At 43.4% G+C, this 21,416-nt stretch overlaps 1 protein-coding gene across 2 annotated transcripts; it reads left to right on the top strand.

The window, feature by feature from the left end:
- The first annotated feature begins 473 nt into the window (after nt 1–473).
- Nucleotides 474–20,225, top strand: LOC106565552 (ras-related protein rab7). 2 transcript variants are annotated; one of them, XM_045691647.1, is made up of 7 exons: nt 474–814; nt 5,499–5,561; nt 5,696–5,812; nt 13,969–14,095; nt 18,053–18,271; nt 18,570–18,698; nt 18,857–20,225. In XM_045691647.1, exons 2-7 carry the CDS (start codon nt 5,509–5,511, stop codon nt 18,950–18,952), a joined length of 741 nt encoding a protein of 246 aa, XP_045547603.1. In that variant the 5' UTR covers nt 474–814; nt 5,499–5,508; the 3' UTR covers nt 18,953–20,225. The 2 variants fall into 2 exon arrangements, with proteins under 2 accessions (XP_045547603.1, XP_013988286.1); XM_014132811.2 differs by lacking the exon at nt 5,696–5,812 and having other exon boundaries at nt 477–814.
- Nucleotides 20,226–21,416: the final 1,191 nt, after the last annotated feature.

The following is a 21,416-nucleotide window of genomic DNA, read 5'->3' as shown; positions in this document are numbered from 1 at the left end:
TCGTCATCAAATAAATGGAATAATCTCCAGATATTAGGATATGGCCTATAGAGATAGACTACAGTTGGAAAATGTGTGGTATGTTTGGTGCCAGTCTGCATTTGCGTAACATCAAACACGTGGGCAATGTTTTTTGGAGAATAGACAGTCATGCCAGGTATGCTGTTTTTTTCTAAAATAAAATGTTTCTTCCCTAAACTTATTTTTGGCTTATTTTCTCCTACTGCTCACGGTGCTGTTTAGACTTGCATGTTATATCAGATGAAATGTGGTATTGTAATTTGGAGAGCTTCCAAAAATGTATTAATTTACATCTGGACAGTCGTGGAGTAAACATGTCATCATTGCTTCTATCTTTGTCCATATTTGGTACAGTCAAAGCCAAGGTATTTGCAACCTTGCTAAAGATGCATCCCTGATGCAGTTATTAAAGTGGGCGTGGTGTATCCTGTTTGTGCGTGAAACGTTTTAGAGCAATGACGCAATAGTTGTTTTGGAGGAAGTGAAAGAGTGGAGAGAAAAAAAATCAGTCTAGGAAAGAACCCAGAGCAAAAGGCTCAAGCTCACAAAATCGGAACTAAAACTAGATATTTGTATTTAAATTACTGTGGAGACAGTCTGAAAATACTCATCGGGAAGCTGGATATCAGAGCGATAAGCAACACAAGCTACGGCCACCAACTCTAAACATTTACATTTTATCTGGTTAGCTTGCTAGCTATTTTGCCTGAGACATTTATTCAAATCCAGTAAGAATAGGCTGTCCTGAGACAGCAAGTCGGAAAACAGCGTTCTGGTGTGTTGGAAGTTGAAGGTAAGTTATATGATGTAACATTAGCTAGCTATGACAGCAACGTATGGAGGTCGTTGTTTCTTACTAAGCTTTTGTTTACCGACGCGACAGGGGAATGTGAGAAATGTGTGACCGTAATTGGGGCGGCTTCTCTTGCAGACTAATTTCGCAATAGGTCGGGGACGGTCGCGGTGTACAAGTCGAACCATGGGCGTCGTGTCCGGCAACAACCGAGTCGCAAATGTATGATGTTCTGGACCTTACAGATAACTAACTAATCAACGATGTTTTAAGAGAAAGAGTGGGGATGGATCAAAGAGATGGATAGATTGTGTGCGGGCGTGTGTCCGTCCTTGCATGTGTGTGAATGTCATGTCACGTCAGACAGCACAAAGAGCCACACTTATCTAGGATTCTGAGTCAAAGGAACCTGATTTACGGAGTGTGTGTGTCGCATTGTTTGTTAGATATGTTGCACGTGGTATATCGTATGCTAATGAGTCGATTTTAAAACAAATGCCTTTTCGGCAGTTGCCTGAGCTTGGGAAAATCTTTATCCCATGTGATCCGACTTCTAGAATATAGTGTCATGGGTTGCAGATTAGAAGGCGAGGACTGGGGTTGTTACAAGAAACATGTTGGTTATTTTCAGTTGGAGTGTTGGATCTACAATAGTTCCATTACAATCTAGGCATATATGACTGCGTTTACACAGGCAGCCCAATTCTGATCGTTTTTCACTAATTGGTCCTTTGACCAATCAGATCATATCTGAAAAATATGTGACGTGAAAAGATCTGATGTGATTGGTCAGAAGACCAATTAGTGGGGAAAGATCAGAATTGGGCAGCCTGAGTGAACACAGCCATTCCACAGATAAAACAAGCAGCCAGCTGTTTCACCAGATGTTTAAATCTGGAGCATCCCGTTAGAATTTCCACTCCTTACCATGGAGAGGAAACCCAGTGGCCGGCAGTGGGAGAGTATAGAGCTAGGTGGAACTGGGCCGACATTCTGGGGTAGGGACGTCCCAAGATGTATTTGCTAGCAGATACTCATAGACTTCCAGTCATTGCGCTAATGCTTTTTAGCATTGGCTCATGAAACTACCTCTAACTTCCTTCATACTGGACACCAAGACATACAAATGGTATCCAGGAGTTCATCTGACTCTGGGGAAGTACATAAAAAGGCAATCATCCTAAAGTATCCCTTTTAACGTTACCACAGAGTTGAACATTCTTAGCACAGCATTTACTTTATATTTGGGCAGAGCATCCATTGTTTGTCCTGACACCCAACAACCTACCATGACTCTTCACATAACAGTATAAGGCCAGTGTGCATTTTTGTCACTTTATTGAGCTGTCAAGCTTCTATCTACTCGGCACTCACAGTAGAAGCGGTAACGGTTAGTTCACTCTCCTCTGACTGGTGTAGTTGCTTTGGACGATGGCGTCCAGTCTTGCTGTAGCATGCTAAGGAAAGATAGGCTAATAGCCATGTAAAGAGAGCTCTCTTCTGGACCAATAATGAAGAACTGCATTTTTCCTGAGCGTTTTCTCTTCCTCTCATAAGTCCTTTTCGGTGGATTAAATCCAGATACAAATACATTCGTAAAAGGCTAATATCAGCCAATAATATCATTCAACTGATAAATCGGTCAGGCTCTATTAATCTGACTGTTGGCCTGGCTGCTACGTTGTTGTTTCCCATGATAAATAAACTGGATTTGAATGGGTCACTCATGTCGTCAATGTTTCAGTATAGCATTGGTTAGCTTTTTTATTATGATAGGACTAGGCTGGGCTGACATGGTTCGCTCCAATGACACTGCACAAGGTGTGTGCCTTCTAGATGGCTCCATTGAGCGAGTGTGCCCTCAGAAGTTGGGAGTATGGCAGTAGTATTGAAGTGTAATCGCAATCACTTATTAAAACTGCAGTCTGGGAATGGACACCCTGCAAGTGATTGGGAAAGAGTAGAGTTTTATGGTTGGGTCATTCTCTAGCCTCTGTAACAGGAAACATGATCTAGTCCTCGGACTCACTTTTTGTGTGTGTGTGTGTGTTAAGAGAGAGAATTAATGATGTCTTACTCGTGACTTGGCCAGCAGCTTAGGGAACGCATGACTGGAATGAATGGAGCTCAAGTCTGATTGGCCCATTGGAATAGCCCTGACTCTACACACACAGAATGCTAAATCACACACATTATAGCATTGTCTTACACTCATTGTGCAGAGCTGTGGATTTCAACCCTAATGATCAGTTTGAAACTATTGGAATATAAGATATCTAGATAAAAATCAAGTCAGTATACTTGCAATAACGACTTTCGGGTTTAGGTAGGGCAGGGGTGTCAAACAAATTTTGCCCCGGGGCACCACATTCGTTCTTCATTATGGTACGTATCCCGGGTAGAGGTCGACCGATTATGATTTTTCAACGCCGATACCGATTATTGGAGGACCCAAAAAGCCGATACCGATTAATCGGCCGATTGGTGTTTTTATATATATATTTTTTGAAATACATTTATTTCTAATAAAGACAATTACCACAATACTGAATGAACACTTATTTTAACTTAATATAATACATCAAAATCAATTTAGCCTCAAATAAATAATGAAACATGTTCAATTTGGTTTAAATAATGCAAAAACAAAGTGTTGGAGAAGAAAGTAAAAGTGCAATATGTGCCATGTAAGAAAGCTAACGTTTAAGTTCCTTGCTCAGAACATGAGAACATATGAAAGCTGGTGGTTCCTTTTAACATTAGTTTTCAATATTCCCAGGTAAGAAGTTTCAGGTTGAAGTTATTATGGGAATTATAGGACTATTTCTCTCTATACGATTTGTATTTCCTATACCTTTGACTATTGGATGTTCTTATAGGCACTTTAGTATTGCCAGTGTAACGGTATAGCTTCCGTCCCTCTCCGCACTCCTACCTGGGCTCGAACCAGGAACACATCAACAACAGCCACCCTCGAAGCAGCGTTACCCATGCAGAACAAGGGGAACAACTACTCCAAGTCTCAGAGCGAGTGACGTTTGAAACGCTATTAGTGCGCACCCCGCTGACTAGCTAGCCATTTCACATCGTTTACACCAGCCTAATCTCGGGAGTTGATAGGCTTGAAGTCAAACAGCACAATGCTTAAAGCATTGCGTAGAGTTGCTGGCAAAACGCACGAAAGTGCTGTTTGAATGAATGCTTACGAGCCTGCTGCTGCCTACCATCGCTCAGTCAGACTGCTCTATCAAATCATAGACTTAATTATAACATAATAACACACAGAAATACGAGCCTTAGGTCATTAATATGGTCGAATCCGGAAACTATCATCTCGAGAGAAAAAAATGATTTTTTTCGGTGAAATACGGAACCGTTCCGACTTTTTATGTAACGGGTGGCATCCATAAGTCTAAATATTCCTGTTGCATTGCACAACCTTCAATGTTATGTCATAATTACGTAAAATTCTGACAAATTAGTTCGCAACGAGCCAGGCGGCCCAAGCTGTTGCATATACCCTGACTCTGCGTGCAATGAACACAAGAGAAGTGACACAATTTCACCTGGTTAATATTGCCTGCTAACCTGGATTTCTTTTAGCTAAATATGCAGGTTTAAAAATGTATACTTCTGTGTATTGATTTTAAGAAAGGCATTGATGTTTATGGTTTGGTACAGTTGTGCAACGATTGTGCTTTTTTCGCAAATGCGCTTTTGTTAAATCCTCCCCGGTTTGGCGAAGTTGGCTGTCTTTGTTAGGAAGAAATAGTCTTCACACAGTTCGCAACGAGCCAGGCGGCCCAAGCTGCTGCATATACCCTGACTCTGTTGCAAAAGAAGTGACACAATTTTCCAATACATTTTCCAAGAAATTCATGTTAGCAGGCAATATTAACTAAATATGCAGGTTTAAAAATATATACTTGTGTATTGATTTTAACAAAGGCCTTGATGTTTATGGTTAGGTACACATTGGTGCAACGACAGTCCTTTTTCGCGAATGCGCACCGCATCAATTATATGCAACGCAGGACAGGCTAGATAAACTAGTAATATCATCAACCATGTGTAGTTAACTAGTGATTATGATTGATTGTTTTTTATAAGATAAGTTTAATACAAGCTAGCAACTTACCTTGGCTTCTTACTGCATTCGCGTAACAGGCAGGCTCCTCGTGGAGTGCAATGTAAGGCAGGTGGTTAGAGCGTTGGACTAGTTAACCGTAAGGTTGCAAGATTGAATCCTCGAGCTGACAAGGTAAAAATCTGTCGCTCTGCCCCTGAATAAGGCAGTTAACCCACCGTTCCTAGGCCATCGTTGAAAATAAGAATGTGTTCCTAACTGACCTGCCTAGTTAAATAAAGGTGTAAAAAAAAAAAAAAAATCCCCCAAATCGGTGTCCAAAAATACCGATGTCCGATTGTTATGAAAACTTGAAATCGGCCCTAATTAATTGGCCATTCCGATTAATCGGTCGACCTCTAATCCCGGGAGTGTCATACTGAAAATGTCATTTTCTGTGTGCTTTTTCACTAACCTTTAAGGATTAAAAGGAAAATCCCTCTAGGCCTACACCATTTGAAGACTTTTCAATTTGTAGGGAGCGGTGAATGAGTACACACTTGAAGGGGAGATTATTGGGACACAACCCTGATTTTTGTGTGTGTGGTCTTTCCTCAGACACGACAGAATGACATCCAGGAAGAAAGTGCTCCTGAAAGTCATCATCCTGGGGGATTCTGGGTAAGCCACCGAGTATTGGTGTTCTCTTTCTGTTTGACCACAGTGTTTAGTCTTCCACTTTGATCAGAGAATGCAGTTTGGGTGTGCCAGATTCATTAGAACTACAGCTTACTCCAGTCTTCCTGTCCAACCAGACTGCTGTTGGTTGGTTGTCCCACACATCTACAGTGCCTTCAGAAAGTATTCACACTAGGGTTCGCCGGGATCCAGATTTTCATATCATCATGCCGTCCTTTCATCCCGGATATAAGGTATTACTAGTTTAGTACACAAGGGGGCACCAAAAAAACGCAAAAAAAACATTGGGTGTTTTTATTACCTGAATGCTAACAAAATTAGCACAAGTAATATTGCATTTCCATGGAGGCTGTTAGCTAAATATGTTAACGAGTGCAAACGAAAATAAACAATTTGCTAAGACAGGCAATCTAGCTCAGTTATGCATATTTAGGTAGGAGCTACCGAATGTAATTTTTGGTGAGTTTGGACCTTTATAAGTGAATGTGAACGAGAGAAATTGTACAAATGAACAAAGTTTTGACGCATGCCTGTCTGAAGGAAGAACAGTACTGACTCTGGAGCAGCATGTGTACAACACTGTGTCTGTGTGCAGTCTGGAGTCGCAAGGGCAATGGGCCTGCTTGCTCTGCTCGGAGAAGAGGGGGGAGGAAAATACCGGCCTAGAATGTAGAGGAGAAAAAACGAAAGGAAATCAAGATAGTGGCAGCTGTACAATTAACTCATCCAAATGGCTTTAACTTGTCAAACACGGCAGAAAGTGACACAATACGGTGCCCAGTCACCTAATTAATTCAGTCACTTACTTGGATAACTAGCAAGTTAAAATTAGGGGTCGCTTTAATGCAGAATTCTGCATTTTTCACACAGGATTTATTTTTTAAACGCATAAGAAATATCATGCTGCATTTTATAAACGCAGATGTAAAATGCTTCTTAATGTTATTTCTGCTCGGCATCAGACAAATTTTGCACTCTGACTGATGTTTAGCTACTTTTGTCAGGTACAGTATAGTTGCACGTGCCTGAACACTCTGTTGAAGCAAAAAAACACTGACTTTCAATATAAAATAAGACCCCTGTCAATACACAGCTGGACTTACCTGCTCCTCCCGCTTTTTCCTGTTGTGCTATTTACAACTGTTCTGGGAAACTATGGTAAGCTTCATAATGTCAAATAATGTGACCGGGGAAATAAAGCAGATTACATTCTTCATCTCCTAACATATTGCACAAGTTGACTGCAGGTATTTACTTAAATAGCTACAAATATTAAAATGTATTGAAAAACATCAAAGAAATAGTTACAATGGTATTGAAAAAACCATCCCGTGGCTATTTCCAAAGGCCCCGGTATACCGCCCAAGCCTAATTACATTTACATTTAAGTCATTTAGCAGACGCTCTTATCCAGAGCGACTTACAAATTGGTGCATTCACCTTATGATATCCAGTGGAACAACCACTTTACAATAGTGCATCTAAATCTTTTAAGGGGGGGTTAGAAGGATTACTTTATCCTATCCTAGGTATTCCTTAAAGAGGTGGGGTTTCAGGTGTCTCCGGAAGGTGGTGATTGACTCCGCTGTCCTGGCGTCGTGAGGGAGCTTGTTCCACCATTGGGGTGCCAGAGCAGCGAACAGTTTTGACTGGGCTGAGCGGGAACTGTGCTTCCTCAGAGGTAGGGGGCCAGCAGGCCAGAGGTGGATGAACGCAGTGCCCTTGTTTGGGTGTAGGGCCTGATCAGAGCCTGAAGGTATGGAGGTGCCGTTCCCTTCACAGCTCCATAGGCAATCACCATGGTCTTGTAGCGGATCCGAGCATCAACTGGAAGCCAGTGGAGAGAGCGGAGGAGCGGGGTGACGTGAGAGAACTTGGGAAGGTTGAACACCAGACGGGCTGCGGCGTTCTGGATGAGTTGTAGGGGTTTAATGGCACAGGCAGGGAGCCCAGCCAACAGCGAGTTGCAGTAATCCAGACGGGAGATGACAAGTGCCTGGATTAGGACCTGCGCCGCTTCCTGTGTGAGGCAGGGTCGTACTCTGCGAATGTTGTAGAGCATGAACCTACAGGATCGGGTCACCGCCTTGATGTTAGTGGAGAACGACAGGGTGTTGTCCAGGATCACGCCAAGGTTCTTAGCACTCTGGGAGGAGGACACAAGGGAGTTGTCAACCGTGATGGCGAGATCATGGAACGGGCAGTCCTTCCCCGGGAGGAAGAGCAGCTCCGTCTTGCCGAGGTTCAGCTTGAGGTGGTGATCCGTCATCCACACTGATATGTCTGACAGACATGCAGAGATGCGATTCGCCGCCTGGTTATCAGAAGGGGGAAAGGAGAAGATTAATTGTGTGTCGTCTGCATAGCAATGATAGGAGAGACCATGTGAGGATATGACAGAGCCAAGTGACTTGGTGTATAGCGAGAATAGGAGAGGGCCTAGAACAGAGCCCTGGGGGACACCAGTGGTGAGAGCGCATGGTGCGGAGACAGATTCTCGCCACGCCACCTGGTAGGAGCGACCTGTCAGGTAGGACGCAATCCAAGCGTGGGCCGCGCCGGAGATGCCCAACTCGGAGATTCACACCCCTTGACTTTGTCCACATTTTGTTGCGTTACAAAGTGAGATTAAAATGGATTGTATTATTTTTTTTTTGTCAATTATCTACACAAAATACATTTTTCTTTCTCTATCTTCATTAAATAAGTATTCAACCCCCTGAGTCAATACATGTTAGAATCACCTTTGGCAGCGATAACGGCTGTGAGTCTTTCTAGGTAAGTCCCTAAGAGCTGTCCACACCTGGATTGTGCAGCATTTGCCCATTTTATTCTTATCAAGATTCTTCAAATTCTGTCAAATTAGTTGTTGATCATTGCTAGCCAAGCATTTTCAGGTCTTGCCATGGATTTTCAAGCAGATTTAAGTCATAACTGAAACTTGGCCAATTAGGAACAATCACTGTCTTCTTGGTAAGCAACTCCAGTGTAGACGTGGCCTTGTGTTTTAGGCTATTGTCCTGTTGAAAGGTGAATTTGTCTCCCAGTGTCTGTTGGAAAGCAGACAACCAGGTTTTTATCAAGGATTTTGCCTGTGCTTAGCTCCATCCTGTTTATTTTTTTATCCTGAACTCCCCAGTCCTTAATGATTACAAGCATACCCATAACATGATGCAGCCGCCACTATGCTTGAAAATATCGACAGTGGTACTTGGTAATGTGTTGTATTAGATTTAACCCAAATGTAACACTTTGTATTCAGGACATATGGTTAATTGCTTTGCCACATTTTTTTTACAGTATTACTTTAGTGCTTTGTTGCAAACAGGATGCCTGTTTTGGAATATCTGTACAGGCACCCTTCTTTTCACTCTACCAATTAGGTTAGTATTGTGGAATAACTACAATGTGGTTCATCCATCCTCAGTTTTCTCCTATCACAGCCATTAAACTCTAACTGTTTTAAAGTCACCATTGGCCTCATGGTGAAATCCCTGAGCGGTTTCCTTCCTCTCCAGCAACTGAGTTAGGAATACTTTATTTTATTTTTTATTTCACCTTTATTTAACCAGGTAGGCTAGTTGAGAACAAGTTCTCATTTACAACTGCGACCTGGCCAAGATAAAGCAAAGCAGTGTGACACAGACAACAACAGAGTTACACATGGAGTAAACAATAAACAAGCCAATAACACAATAAACAAGTCAATGACACAGTAGAAAAAAAGAAAGTCTATATACAGTGTGTGCAAAAGGCATGAGGAGGTAGGCAATAAATAGGCCATAGGAGCGAATAATTACAATTTAGCAGATTAACACTGGAGTGATAAATGAGCATATGATGATGTGCAAGTAGAAATACTGGTGTGCAAAAGAGCAGAAAAGTAAATCAAATAAAAATAAAAACAGTATGGGGATGAGGTGGGTAGATTGGGTGGGCAATTTACAGATGGACTATGTACAGCTGCAGCGATCGGTTAGCAGCTCAGGTAGCTGATGTTTAAAGTTGGTGAGGGAAATGAAAGTCTCCAACTTCAGCGATTTTTGCAATTCGTTCCAGTCACTGGCAGCAGAGAACTGTAAGGAAAGGTGGGGTGTTGGCTTTGGGGATGATCAGTGAGATATACCTGCTGGAACGTGTGCTACGGGTGGGTGTTATCGTGACCAGTGAACTGAGATAAGGTGGAGCTTTACCTAGCATAGACTTATAGATGACCTGGAGCCAGTGGGTCTGGTGACGAATATGTAGCGAGGGCCAGCCGACTAGAGCATACAGGTCGCAGTGATGGGTGGTACAAGGTGATTTGGTAACAAAACGGATGGCACTGTGACAGACTGCATCCAGTTTGCTGAGTAGAGTAATGGAAGCTATTTTGTAGATGACATCGCCGAAGTCGAGGATCGGTAGGATAGTAAGTTTTACTAGGGTAAGTTTGGTGGCGTGAGTGGAGGCGGCTTTGTTGCGAAATAGAAATCCGATTCTAGATTTGATTTTGGATTGGAGATGTTTAATCAGTCTGGAAGGAGAGTTTACAGTCTAACCAGACACCTAGGTATTTATAGTTGTCCACATATTCTAGGTCGGAACCATCCAGGGTGGTGATGCTAGCCGGGCGGGCAGGTGCGGGCAGCGAACGGTTGAAAAGCATGCATTTGGTTTTACTAGCGTTTAAGAGCAGTTGGAGGCCACGGAAGGAGTGTTGTATGGCATTGAAGCTCGTTTGGAGGTTTGTTAGCACAGTGTCCAAGGAAGGGCCAGAAGTATACAGAATGGTGTCGTCTGCGTCGAGGTGGATCAGGGAATCGCCCGCAGCAAGAGCGACATCATTGATATATACAGAGAAAAGAGTTGGCCCGAGAATTGAACCCTGTGGTACTCCCATAGAGACTGCCAGAGGTCTGACAACATGCCCTCCGATTTGACACATTGAACTCTGTCTGCAAAGTAGTTGGTGAACCAGACGAGGCAGTCATTAGAAAAACCAAGGCTATTGAGTCTGCCGATAAGAATACGGTGATTGACAGAGTCGAAAGCCTTGGCCAGGTCGATGAAGACGGCTGCACAGTACTGTCTTTTATCGATGGCGGTTATGATATCGTTTAGTACCTTGAGTGTGGCTGAGGTGCACCCGTGACCGGCTCGGAAACCGGATTGCACAGCGGAGAAGGTACGGTGGGATTCGAAATGGTCAGTGATCTGTTTATTAACTTGTCTTTCGAAGACTTTAGATAGGCAGGGCAGGATGGAAATAGGTCTAACAGTTTGGGTCTAGGGTGTCACCCCCTTTGAAGAGGGGGATGACTGCGGCAGCTTTCCAATCTTTAGGGATCTCGGACGATACGAAAGAGAGGTTGAACATGCTGGTAATAGGGGTTGCAACAATGGCGGTGAATAGTTTTAGAAAGAGAGGGTCCAGATTGTCAAGCCCAGCTGATTTGTACGGGTCCAGGTTTTGCAGCTCTTTCAGAACATCTGCTATCTGGATTTGGGTGAAGGAGAAGCTGGGGAGGCTTGGGCGAGTAGCTGCGGGGGGGGCGGAGCTGTTGGCCGGGGTTGGAGTAGCCAGGAGGAAGGCATGGCCAGCCGTTGAGAAATGCTTATTGAAATTTTTGATTATCATGGATTTATCGGTGGTGACCGTGTTACCTAGCCTCAGTGCAGTGAGCAGCTGGGAGGAGGTGCTCTTGTTCTCCATGGACTTTAGTGTCCCAAAACTTTTTGGAGTTAGAGCTACAGGATGCAAATTTCTGCTTGAAAAAGCTAGCCTTTGATTTCCTGACTGACTGTGTGTATTGGTTCCTGACTTCCCTGAACAGTTGCATATCGCGGGGACTTTTCGATGCTATTGCAGTCCGCCACAGGATGTTTTTGTGCTGGTCAAGGGCAGTTAGGTCTGGAGTGAACCAAGGGCTATATCTGTTCTTAGTTCTGCATTTTTTGAACGGGGCATGCTTATCTAAGATGGTGAGGAAATTACTTTTAAAGAATGACCAGGCATCCTCGACTGACGGGATGAGGTCAATATCCTTCCAGGATACCCGGGCCAGGTCGTTTAGAAAGGCCTGCTCGCAGAAGTGTTTTAGGGAGCGTTTGACAGTGATGAGGGGTGGTCGTTTGACCACAGACCCATAGCGGATACAGGCAATGATCCCTGTGATCGCTGAGATCCTGATTGAAAACAGCGGAGGTGTATTTGGAGGGCAAGTTGTTCAGGATAATGTCTGAGGGTGCCCATGTTTACGGATTTAGGGTTGTACCTGGTGGGTTCCTTGATGTTCTGTGTGAGATTGAGGGCATCTAGCTTAGATTGTAGGACTGCCGGGGTGTTAAGCATATCCCAGTTTAGGTCACCTAACAGAACGAACTCTGAGGCTAGATGGGGGGGCGACCAATTCACAAATGATCTCCAGGGCACAGCTGGGAGCGGAGGGGGGTCGATAGCAGGCGGCAACAGTGAGAGACTTATTTCTGGAGAGATTAATTTTTAAAATTAGAAGTTCGAACTGTTTGGGTATAGACCTGGAAAGTATGACAGAACTTTGCAGGCTATCTCTGCAGTAGATTGCAACTCCTCCCCCTTTGGCAGTTCTATCTTGATGGAAAAAGTTGTAGTTGGGTATGGAAATCTCAGAATTTTTGGTGGTCTTCCTAAGCCAGGATTCGGACACGGCTAGGACATCAGGGTTGGCAGAGTGTACTAAAGCGGTGAGTAAAACAAACTTAGGGAGGAGGCTTCTGATGTTGACGTGCATGAAACCAATGCTTTTTCGATCACAGAAGTCAACAAATGAGGGTGCCTGGGGACACGCAGGGCCTGGGTTAGCCTCCACATCACCGAGGAACAGAGGAGGAGTAGGATGAGGGTACGGCTAAAGGCTATCAAAACTGGTCGCCTAGAGCATTGGGGACAAAGAATAAAAGGAGCAGATTTCTGGGCGTGGTAGAATAGATTCAGGGCATAATGTGCAGACGGGTATGGTGTGGTGCGGGTACAGCGGAGGTAAGCCCAGGCACTGAGTAAGAGAGAGGTTATAAGAGAGGTTGTATCTCTGGACATGCTGGTTATAATGGGTGAGGTCACTGCATGTGTGGGAGGTGGGACAAAGGAGGCATCAGAGGTATGATGAGTGGAACTAGGGGCTCCATTGTAAACTATAACAATGTTAACTAACCTAAACAACAGTATACAAGGCATATTGACATTTGAGAGAGACATACAGCGAGGCATAAAGTAATCACAGGTGTTGATTGGGAGAGCTAGCTAGATAACAACGGGTGAGACAGCAACAGCTGATCAGCTAAAACAACAACAGGTAAAATGGCGATGACTGGGCAGAGAGGGTCGGTTAACTACACACAGAGCCTGAGTTCGCGGCTGGGGCCGACAGATAAACAGAATGGAGTACCGTGATTAATGGACAGTCCAGCAGGCATCAGCTATGTAGCCAAGTGATCATAGGGTCCAGGGGGCAGCAATAGATGGAACAGGGAAGCCTGTATCTTTGTAGTGACTGGGTGTATTGATATACCATCCAAATTGTAATTAATAACTTCTCCATGCTCGAAGAGATATTCAATGTCTGCTTATATTTTTTTAATCTACCAATAGGTTCCATTGTTTTGCAAGGCATTGGAAAACCTCCCTGGTCTTTGTGGTTGAATCTGTGTTTGAAATTCACTGCTTGACTGAAGGACCTTACAATTATCTGTATGTCTGTCTGGGGTACAGAGATGAGGTCGTCAGAATGCAACTTATTATGTGACTTGTTCAGCACATTTTTACTCCTGAACATATTTAGGCTTGCCATAACAAAGGGGTTGAAGACTTATTGACTCAAAACATTTCAGCTTTGCATTTTTAATTAATTTGTAAAAATGTCAAAAAACAGAATTCCACTTTGACATTATAGGTTATTGTGTATAGGCCAGTGACTTAAAAAAAAAAAGTATAATTTTTCAATTCAGGCTGTAAAGCAACAAAATGTGGAAAAAGTTAAGGGGTGTGAATACTTTCTAAAGGCACTGTATGTATCCATTTCATTTATGACTGTTTACTTTTTATTTCACTTTTCCTCCCCCTCTCTCTTTCACACTAATCTGATGCTGTTGTATTCTCATTGTGTCACTGCATGCTCAGCAGTGCAGGGGAGAACTGTGGACAGCGTGTGTCCACAGTAGTGTACCAGAGCACCTCTGATGGGGTTTTAATGGTGTCTGGTGTCTCTCTCTGTTCCTTGTTGATTTTGTCTCGAGGCATCAGTCATGGTTTCTCTTTCACCATTAGGACTGAATAGATAGATGGAATAATGCAGTCAGATTAATAGCTGTTATTCAACATATCTTTAACATCCTTCTCCCCTGATTGTCCCCCCCTCCATCTCCCTCTCAGAGTTGGGAAGACCTCCCTGATGAACCAGTATGTGAATAGGAAGTTCAGTAACCAGTACAAAGCTACAATAGGAGCTGACTTCCTGACCAAGGAGGTGATGGTGGACGATCGGCTCGTTACAATGCAGGTACAGAAACATGGCCACGGCACCACTATCATAGCGGCAATATCCATTAATAACGTCACCATATAAACCGCACGGCCTGGCTGACACCATATTAACAGTATAACATAGGAGCACAACAGACATTTTCAGGCCGAGAAGACCCATCAGAAGACATCAGAAGTGCCAAACGGCCACACAGATGAATTGACAATATTATAAGGACAGGAGAAGTCTAGGCTTGGCTTTCCATTATGGTGACCGTGAGGTAAGGTGATTTGTTTTGGCATTCCCTTTCTTTACTAAAATATCCCTTTTAAATACTGGGAAAATGCGTGGTGGAGGCCAAAACCGGGTTAACCATGGAGAAAATTGCACGAGAAAAGCTCCAGAGAACCGGGCATGAACAAAAATACATAATTTTGGGGCTTACTGAAATTGACTTCAGTTGCCGTTCAAATCTTAATTTTGTAAATTTCCCCAAACTCTGTAATACCAACATGTTTCAAGCAGACCACCATGAAGTGCTTTGAAAGGTTGGTAGTGGCTCACATCAACACCATTATCCCAGAAACCCTAGACCCACTCCATTTTGCATTCCGCCCAAACAGATCCACAGATGATGCTATCTCTATTGCACTCCACACTGCCCTTTCCCACCTGGACAAAAGGAACACCTATGTGAGAATGCTATTCATTGACTACAGCTCAGCGTTCAACACCATAGTACCCTCAAAGCTCATCACTAAGCTAAGGATCCTGGGACTAAACACCTCCCTCGACAATTGGATCCTGGACTTCCTGACGGGCCACCCCCAGGTGGTGAGGGTAGGTAGCAACACATCTGCCACGCTGATCCTCAACACTGGAGCTCCCCAGGGGTGCGTGCTCAGTCCCCTCCTGTTCACCTGCGACTGCACGGCCAGGCACGACTCCAACACCATTAAGTTTGCAGACGACACAACAGTGGTAGGCCTGATCACCGACAACCCAGAGACAGCCTATAGGGAGGAGGTCAGAGACCTGGCCGGGTGGTGCCAGAATAACAACCTATCCCTCAACGTAACCAAGACTAAGGAGATGATTGTGGACTACAGGAAAAGGAGGACTGAGCACGCCCCCATTCTCATCGACGGGGCTGTAGTGGAGCAGGTTGAGAGCTTCAAGTTCCTTGGTGTCCACATCAACAACAAACTAGAGTGGTCCAAACATACCAAGACAGTCGTGAAGAGGGCACGACAAAGCCTATTCCCCCTCAGGAAACTAAAAAGATTTGACATGGGTCCTGAGATCCTCAAAAGGTTCTACAGCTGCTACATCGAGAGCATCCTCACTGATTGCATCACTGCCTGGTATGGCATTTGCTCGGCCTTTGACCGCAGGGCACTACAGAGGGTAGTGCGTACGGCCCAGTACATCACTGGGGCTAAGCTGCCTGCCATCCAGGACCTCTACACCAGGCGGTGTCAGAGGAAGGCCCTAAAAATTGTCAAAGACCCCAGCCAACCCAGTCATAGACTGTTCTCTCTACTACCGCATGGCAAGCGGTACCGGAGTACCAAGTCTTGGACCAAAAGGCTTCTCAACAGTTTTTATCCCCAAGCCATAAGACTCCTGAACAGGTAATCAAATGGCTACCTGGACTATTTGCATTGTGTGCCCCCCCCCAACCCCTCTTTTTACGCTGCTGCTACTCTGTTTCTCATATGCATAGTCACTTTAACTATACATTCATGTATATGCTACCTCAATTGGGCCCACCAACCAGTGCTCCCGCACATTGGCTAACCGGGCTATCTGCATTGTTGGGAATGGGTATGGTTAAGCTGGACACGCAGCAACCCAGACCTTCTATTGTCAGAGATTACACATACTGATTTATGTATTTGATTTTAAAATATATATAATCTGCATGAGATGATATCATGTTTCCCACTTAACACATTTTTCAATTCATATATCAATTTCTCCATTATGTGGCCACTTTATTAGATATGCCCATCTAGTATCAGGTCGGACCCCCCTTTGCATCCAGAACAGCCTGAATTATTTGGGGTGTGGAAACGTTGCTCAGTTGGTATCAAGGGACTTAACGTGTGCCAGGAAAACATTCCCCACACCTTTACTCCACCAACACCACCAGCATGTACTGTTGACACCAGGCAGAATGGGGCCATGGACTCATGCTGCTTATGCCAAATCCTGACTCTGCCATCAGCATGACGGAACAGGAACCGGGATTCGTCGGACCAGGCAACGTTTTCTCACTCCTCAGTTGTCTATCGCTGGTGATCGCATGCCCATTAGAGCTGCTTCTACTTGCGTTAGTTGATAGGAGTGGAACCTGGTGTGGTCATCTGCTGCAATAGCCCATCCGTGACAAGGACCGGCGAGTTGTGTGTTCCAAGATGCCGTTTGGCACACCACTGTTGTTCTGCGCTGTTATTTGCCTGTTTGTGGCACGCCTGTTGGCTTGCACGATTCTTGCCTTTCTCCTTCATCTTCTTGTCAACTAACTGTTTTATCCCACAGGACTGCCGCTGACTGGGTATTCTTTGTTTGTCGCACAATTCTTGGTAAACCCTAGACGGTGTCGTGCGTGAAAAGCCCAGGACGCCGGACATTTGAGATACTGGCACCGGCGCGCCTAGCACCGACAATTATACTATGCTCAAAGTCGCTTAGGTCACTCATTTTGCCCATTCTAATGTTCAATCGAACAGTAACTAAATGCCTCGATGCCCGTTTGCCTTCTTTATATGGCAAGCTATGGCCACATGACTCACTGTCTGTAGGAGTGAACCATTTTCGTGAACTGGGTGGTGTACCTAATAAACTGGTCGCTGAGTTTATATTAGACTTACCAATGGAATCATAAGTTGTATTATTATGAATTTTGTTCTTCATAACGTGCCTTACTTAAAGTAGGACATTTTGTGGTTGACTAGAACGCATTTAAGTCCGGCCAAGACTATACATATACTTTCTTTGTATTGCATAGAGACATAGTCACTGACCATTTAACTTGCATTAAAGGGAATGACTACAATGGATGCACCAACAAGGTTGCTCTCACAGGACAGATTCATGCAGGAAGCATCAAAGGGGAGGAGGTGAAAAAGGAACATGAGGGATATGTTTTATTTTTCATGTCTTGAATACATGTCCACTAAGAAGCCTGAGGATTGATAAGTGCTATTTTCATTGTTGCTGTTTTCTAGTGTTTCAACACATAATGTATGGAGTCAATATGTAAAGACCCATCTCAATATGCCGTGTCGTGGATAATACGTAAGATATGAATGCATTAACATGTGTGTCATGGAATGTCAATGGAATTGTGCCACCAGCCAAAATAATGAAGGTATTGTCTTATTTGAAAAAGAACGCCAACATTTTATTATTTTTGCAAGAAACTCACCTATCAGCAATAGAAAGTGAAAGGTTTGGGTGAGCTTGGGATGGGTTGACATTCTCCTCCACCTATTCCTCAAGATCCAGAGGAGTATCAAGTCTCATTGATAAAGTTCCATTTAAGTCTACAGAAATGGCTACAGACCCAAATGGGTGTTTTTATAACAGAAACCCTGGCACAAGAAAAAGTCACTTTACTGAATTGATTTTGCCGAAATGAAGACGACCCAAAGTTTATTAACGACTATATTCTAATAGATTTTAAGGACGTCTGACATATGGTCTGATTTACATACTGAGGAAAGGCAAACAACTTGTCACGCCAATGGGTGATCGGTGTGATTTGATCAACAGTTGATTATAAAGTACTCTTTTGGTAGCACTGATGCTAACTTCATGAAGTGGCAACCAAACATGGCTGATTACATGACACAGTGAGTGTGACTAGTTTAAGATCTTAGTTCAGAAAATATGTTGCCCAACAATAGTTATTCCTCTTGCCTTCTGTCACTGTCTCACTCCCTCCCTCTTCCTTTCGTCGCTCCCTCCACCCGTCCTCATGGTCAGATCTGGGACACGGCAGGGCAAGAGAGGTTCCAGTCTCTGGGTGTGGCGTTCTACCGCGGGGCAGACTGCTGTGTGCTGGTGTTTGACGTAACTGCCCCCAACACCTTCAAGACTCTAGACAGTTGGAGGGACGAGTTCCTGATCCAGGCCAGTCCCAGAGACCCTGAGAACTTCCCCTTTGTGGTGCTAGGCAACAAGATTGACCTGGAGAACAGACAGGTGGGTGACAGATTGTTGTAGGTGTTAAAACATCTCATGTAAGTTACTGGACCTAACGCTACTGTTGCTAATGTCATATCCACTGTTTCAATACATATGATTAATAATTTCTTAGTTGCAGGGTATTATCTAATGTATGTGTTTCGAAGTATTAAAAATAGATACCCCTTTTTCAATCATTGAATTGGAATTTCAGTTTTCTTCCTGAATTGACTGCCCTCAATTGGAATTGAGCCCAACCCTGGTCTCCTCATTGATCTCATCTAATGTTTGTGAATGTCTTTCCATCCACACTCAGGTGACGACCAAGCGGGCTCAGGCATGGTGTCAGAGTAAGAACAACATCCCTTACTTTGAGACCAGTGCTAAGGAGGCCATCAACGTAGAGCAGGCCTTCCAGACCATTGCACGCAACGCCCTCAAACAGGTGGGTGGAGCCATGGTTGTCCAGGAGAGAGAATGGGTGTTTGGGTTTTTGGTTTTGTTTACCTTTTTTTGGGGGGGGGGGACTTAAGTAGAAGAGCAAAACTTAGATTCCAGTTTCTCCGTCTTCTCATCCCCTCTTCTTTTTTTTCTTCTTATCAGGAGACTGAGGTGGAGCTGTATAATGAATTCCCGGAGCCCATCAAGCTAGACAGGAATGACAGAGCAAAGACTTCAGCAGAGGCCTGCACCTGCTGAGGGGGAACATGGACTATCTTCTGTCTGGCTTTCTGGAAAACCCTTCTCTCTCCTCACCTGCTCCCCCTTACGGAAAGGACTGCATCTCTGGTCTCTGCACCCATGTCACATCCCCCTCCCATCAGAATCACACTAAGTTCCCAGTTACAAACACAATGACTATATAGCTCCTCACATGCACCTCTAACACACATTCCAATGCCCAAAGATCACATGAGAGAAGAATTAGTAGACCCCTGCCTGCCTGTTCCTGAATCCATATCATGAGTGAACCCACAACCTGGCCTGGCCCACCCACCCTGTCTAACTGTGTCCCCTCTTGGCCTCTCAAATTGGGGGGACCAGATGGAGCCATGTCCTAAGAATGCACTGGGGAACTCTAGAAGTGATGGCTGATGCTTTTTTACATGATTATGATATCTTTGTGTCATTGTCCTGAGACTTCTTATCCTCTGTATTTTCTGTTTATCAGGAATTTGTTTTGACTTGAAGTTCTATATTGCCTACCTAACTCTTGTCAAATAATCAGCTGAATTAGAAGTTATTTTTGTTCTTATTGGCTGTCTAAGTTAAGCCATCGGAAGCTTATACTTTTTTGCACTTTGTTGTTTTACTGTTTTTTTTTGGGGGGGGGGGTTTAAATGTTAAACTCTGATTTGGGCAACGTCGGCTAGACCAACAACAATACTGCTCCCGCCATACTTCTCTACTATCCCTAGGAAGCCTGTTGATGCTATAAAAATACAAAAAAAATACAAACAGAAGGCTAACTACGCCCTTTGTAGGGACTGGAGTGCATTGGTTGGTTTAGTAGCCTCATGTTGCAGGGGAAATATTTATAAGTAGGCAATGACAAGAGAAGAGCTGATCACACAAACACAATGAAAGACAAGAACTTTCTCCATAAGATAATAATACTATTTGCTACTTAATACTACTGCTACTATGTGCTGTATGTCCTTTGTCAGCCATCTTGTTTCAAAACTAGAATTACAGCTCTGTCCCTATATTTACATCTGTCCACTTATGTCTGTATTCTCTGTCTCTGTTTCTGTCTCTGCTGGTAGCTCAGGATGTCAAGTGCTTAATATTACAGGGACGGTGTAAAAAATTAAATAAAAGATGAGATGAAACAATTGGATGAGCTTTCTATCAATTACAAAGAAACAGTCCAAGGATTTTCCCTCTTAACAAAATAATCAGTGTTATGCCAATGAATTTGTTGAAAGTAAGTTTTGGGATTTCAAAAGTAATAATAAAGGTTGAATATAAACATTGTTTATGGTTGATTTATTTCCATGTGTTTTAAAACTGTTGGTGAGTGGTTGCATGCAAAGGTTGATGGGATAGAATGACATGGCGTTACATAGGGAGCATGTTTTATTTGATTAACTTGTGAAGACTGCTTAGAAATCTCCACTTTGTTACGCAAATGGAAAGTAAAATAGGTGAGAGACAGAGCTTTTTTTAAAGTTATTTTTAAATCCCCAGTCATCCCTACTGTATCTTATAGGCCTATAATTATTTAATGGATACTTTCTCCCTAATGCTACTCTACAAGTTGTATGATTGGAACCACATTTTAAACGATTTTGCCTAATTATGTGCATTAACTGGATTTGTTAGGAATGCCGATACATTATAATCAGGGTCAATTAACCTCTACAGGATTGGTGTGTGTGTGTATGTCCCGAGGGACAGTTGAGCTAACGTAGGCTAATGTGATTAGCATAAGGTTGTAACAAGAAAATATCCCAGGACATAGACATATCTGATATGGGCAGAAAGCTTAAATTCTTGTTAATCTAACTCTGCTGTCCAATTTACAGTAGCTATTACAGTGGAAGAATTCCATGCAATTGAGGAGGGTGCATAGTTATGAACAAATGTATTAATAAACCAATTAGGCACATTTGGGCAGTCTTGATACAACATTTTGAACAAAAATACAATGGTTCATTGAATCAGTCTAAAACTTTGCACATACACTGCCATCTAGTGGCAAATCTAAATTGCGGCCTAACCTGAAATAGTACATTATGGCCTTTCTCTTGCATTTCAAAGATGATGAAAAAAAGCGCATGTGTTATTCTCCCACATTGATTTCACATTTCCGCAAAGTTCTGTGTTTCCTTTCAAATGGTATCAAGAACATGCATATCCTTGCTCCAGGTCCTGAGCTACAGGCAGTTAGATTTGGGTATGTCATTTTAGACGAAAATTGGGGGCTAAAAAGGGTCCGATCCTTTTAATAGTATTGGTGCCGCGCATGATAGGGAATAAATCTCGATTTGTCAATAGGCTGCCACGCGAGGGCGTTTGTGTTAGTTTACATGAATTAAACGTTTTGTGTTGCAGTGGTATTTCATTTAATCGGGATATCATTGATCCATTTCGAATGGCGATACTCTACACTGTTGATTTGCAAGTAGTATTTTGTCAAATCATTTACCGTTTTCAAGTA

The sequence above is a fragment of the Salmo salar genome, chromosome ssa12, assembly GCF_905237065.1.
Source record: "Salmo salar chromosome ssa12, Ssal_v3.1, whole genome shotgun sequence".
Taxonomy (NCBI): domain Eukaryota; kingdom Metazoa; phylum Chordata; class Actinopteri; order Salmoniformes; family Salmonidae; genus Salmo; species Salmo salar.
This window is presented reverse-complemented; position numbering and strand designations above follow the sequence as displayed.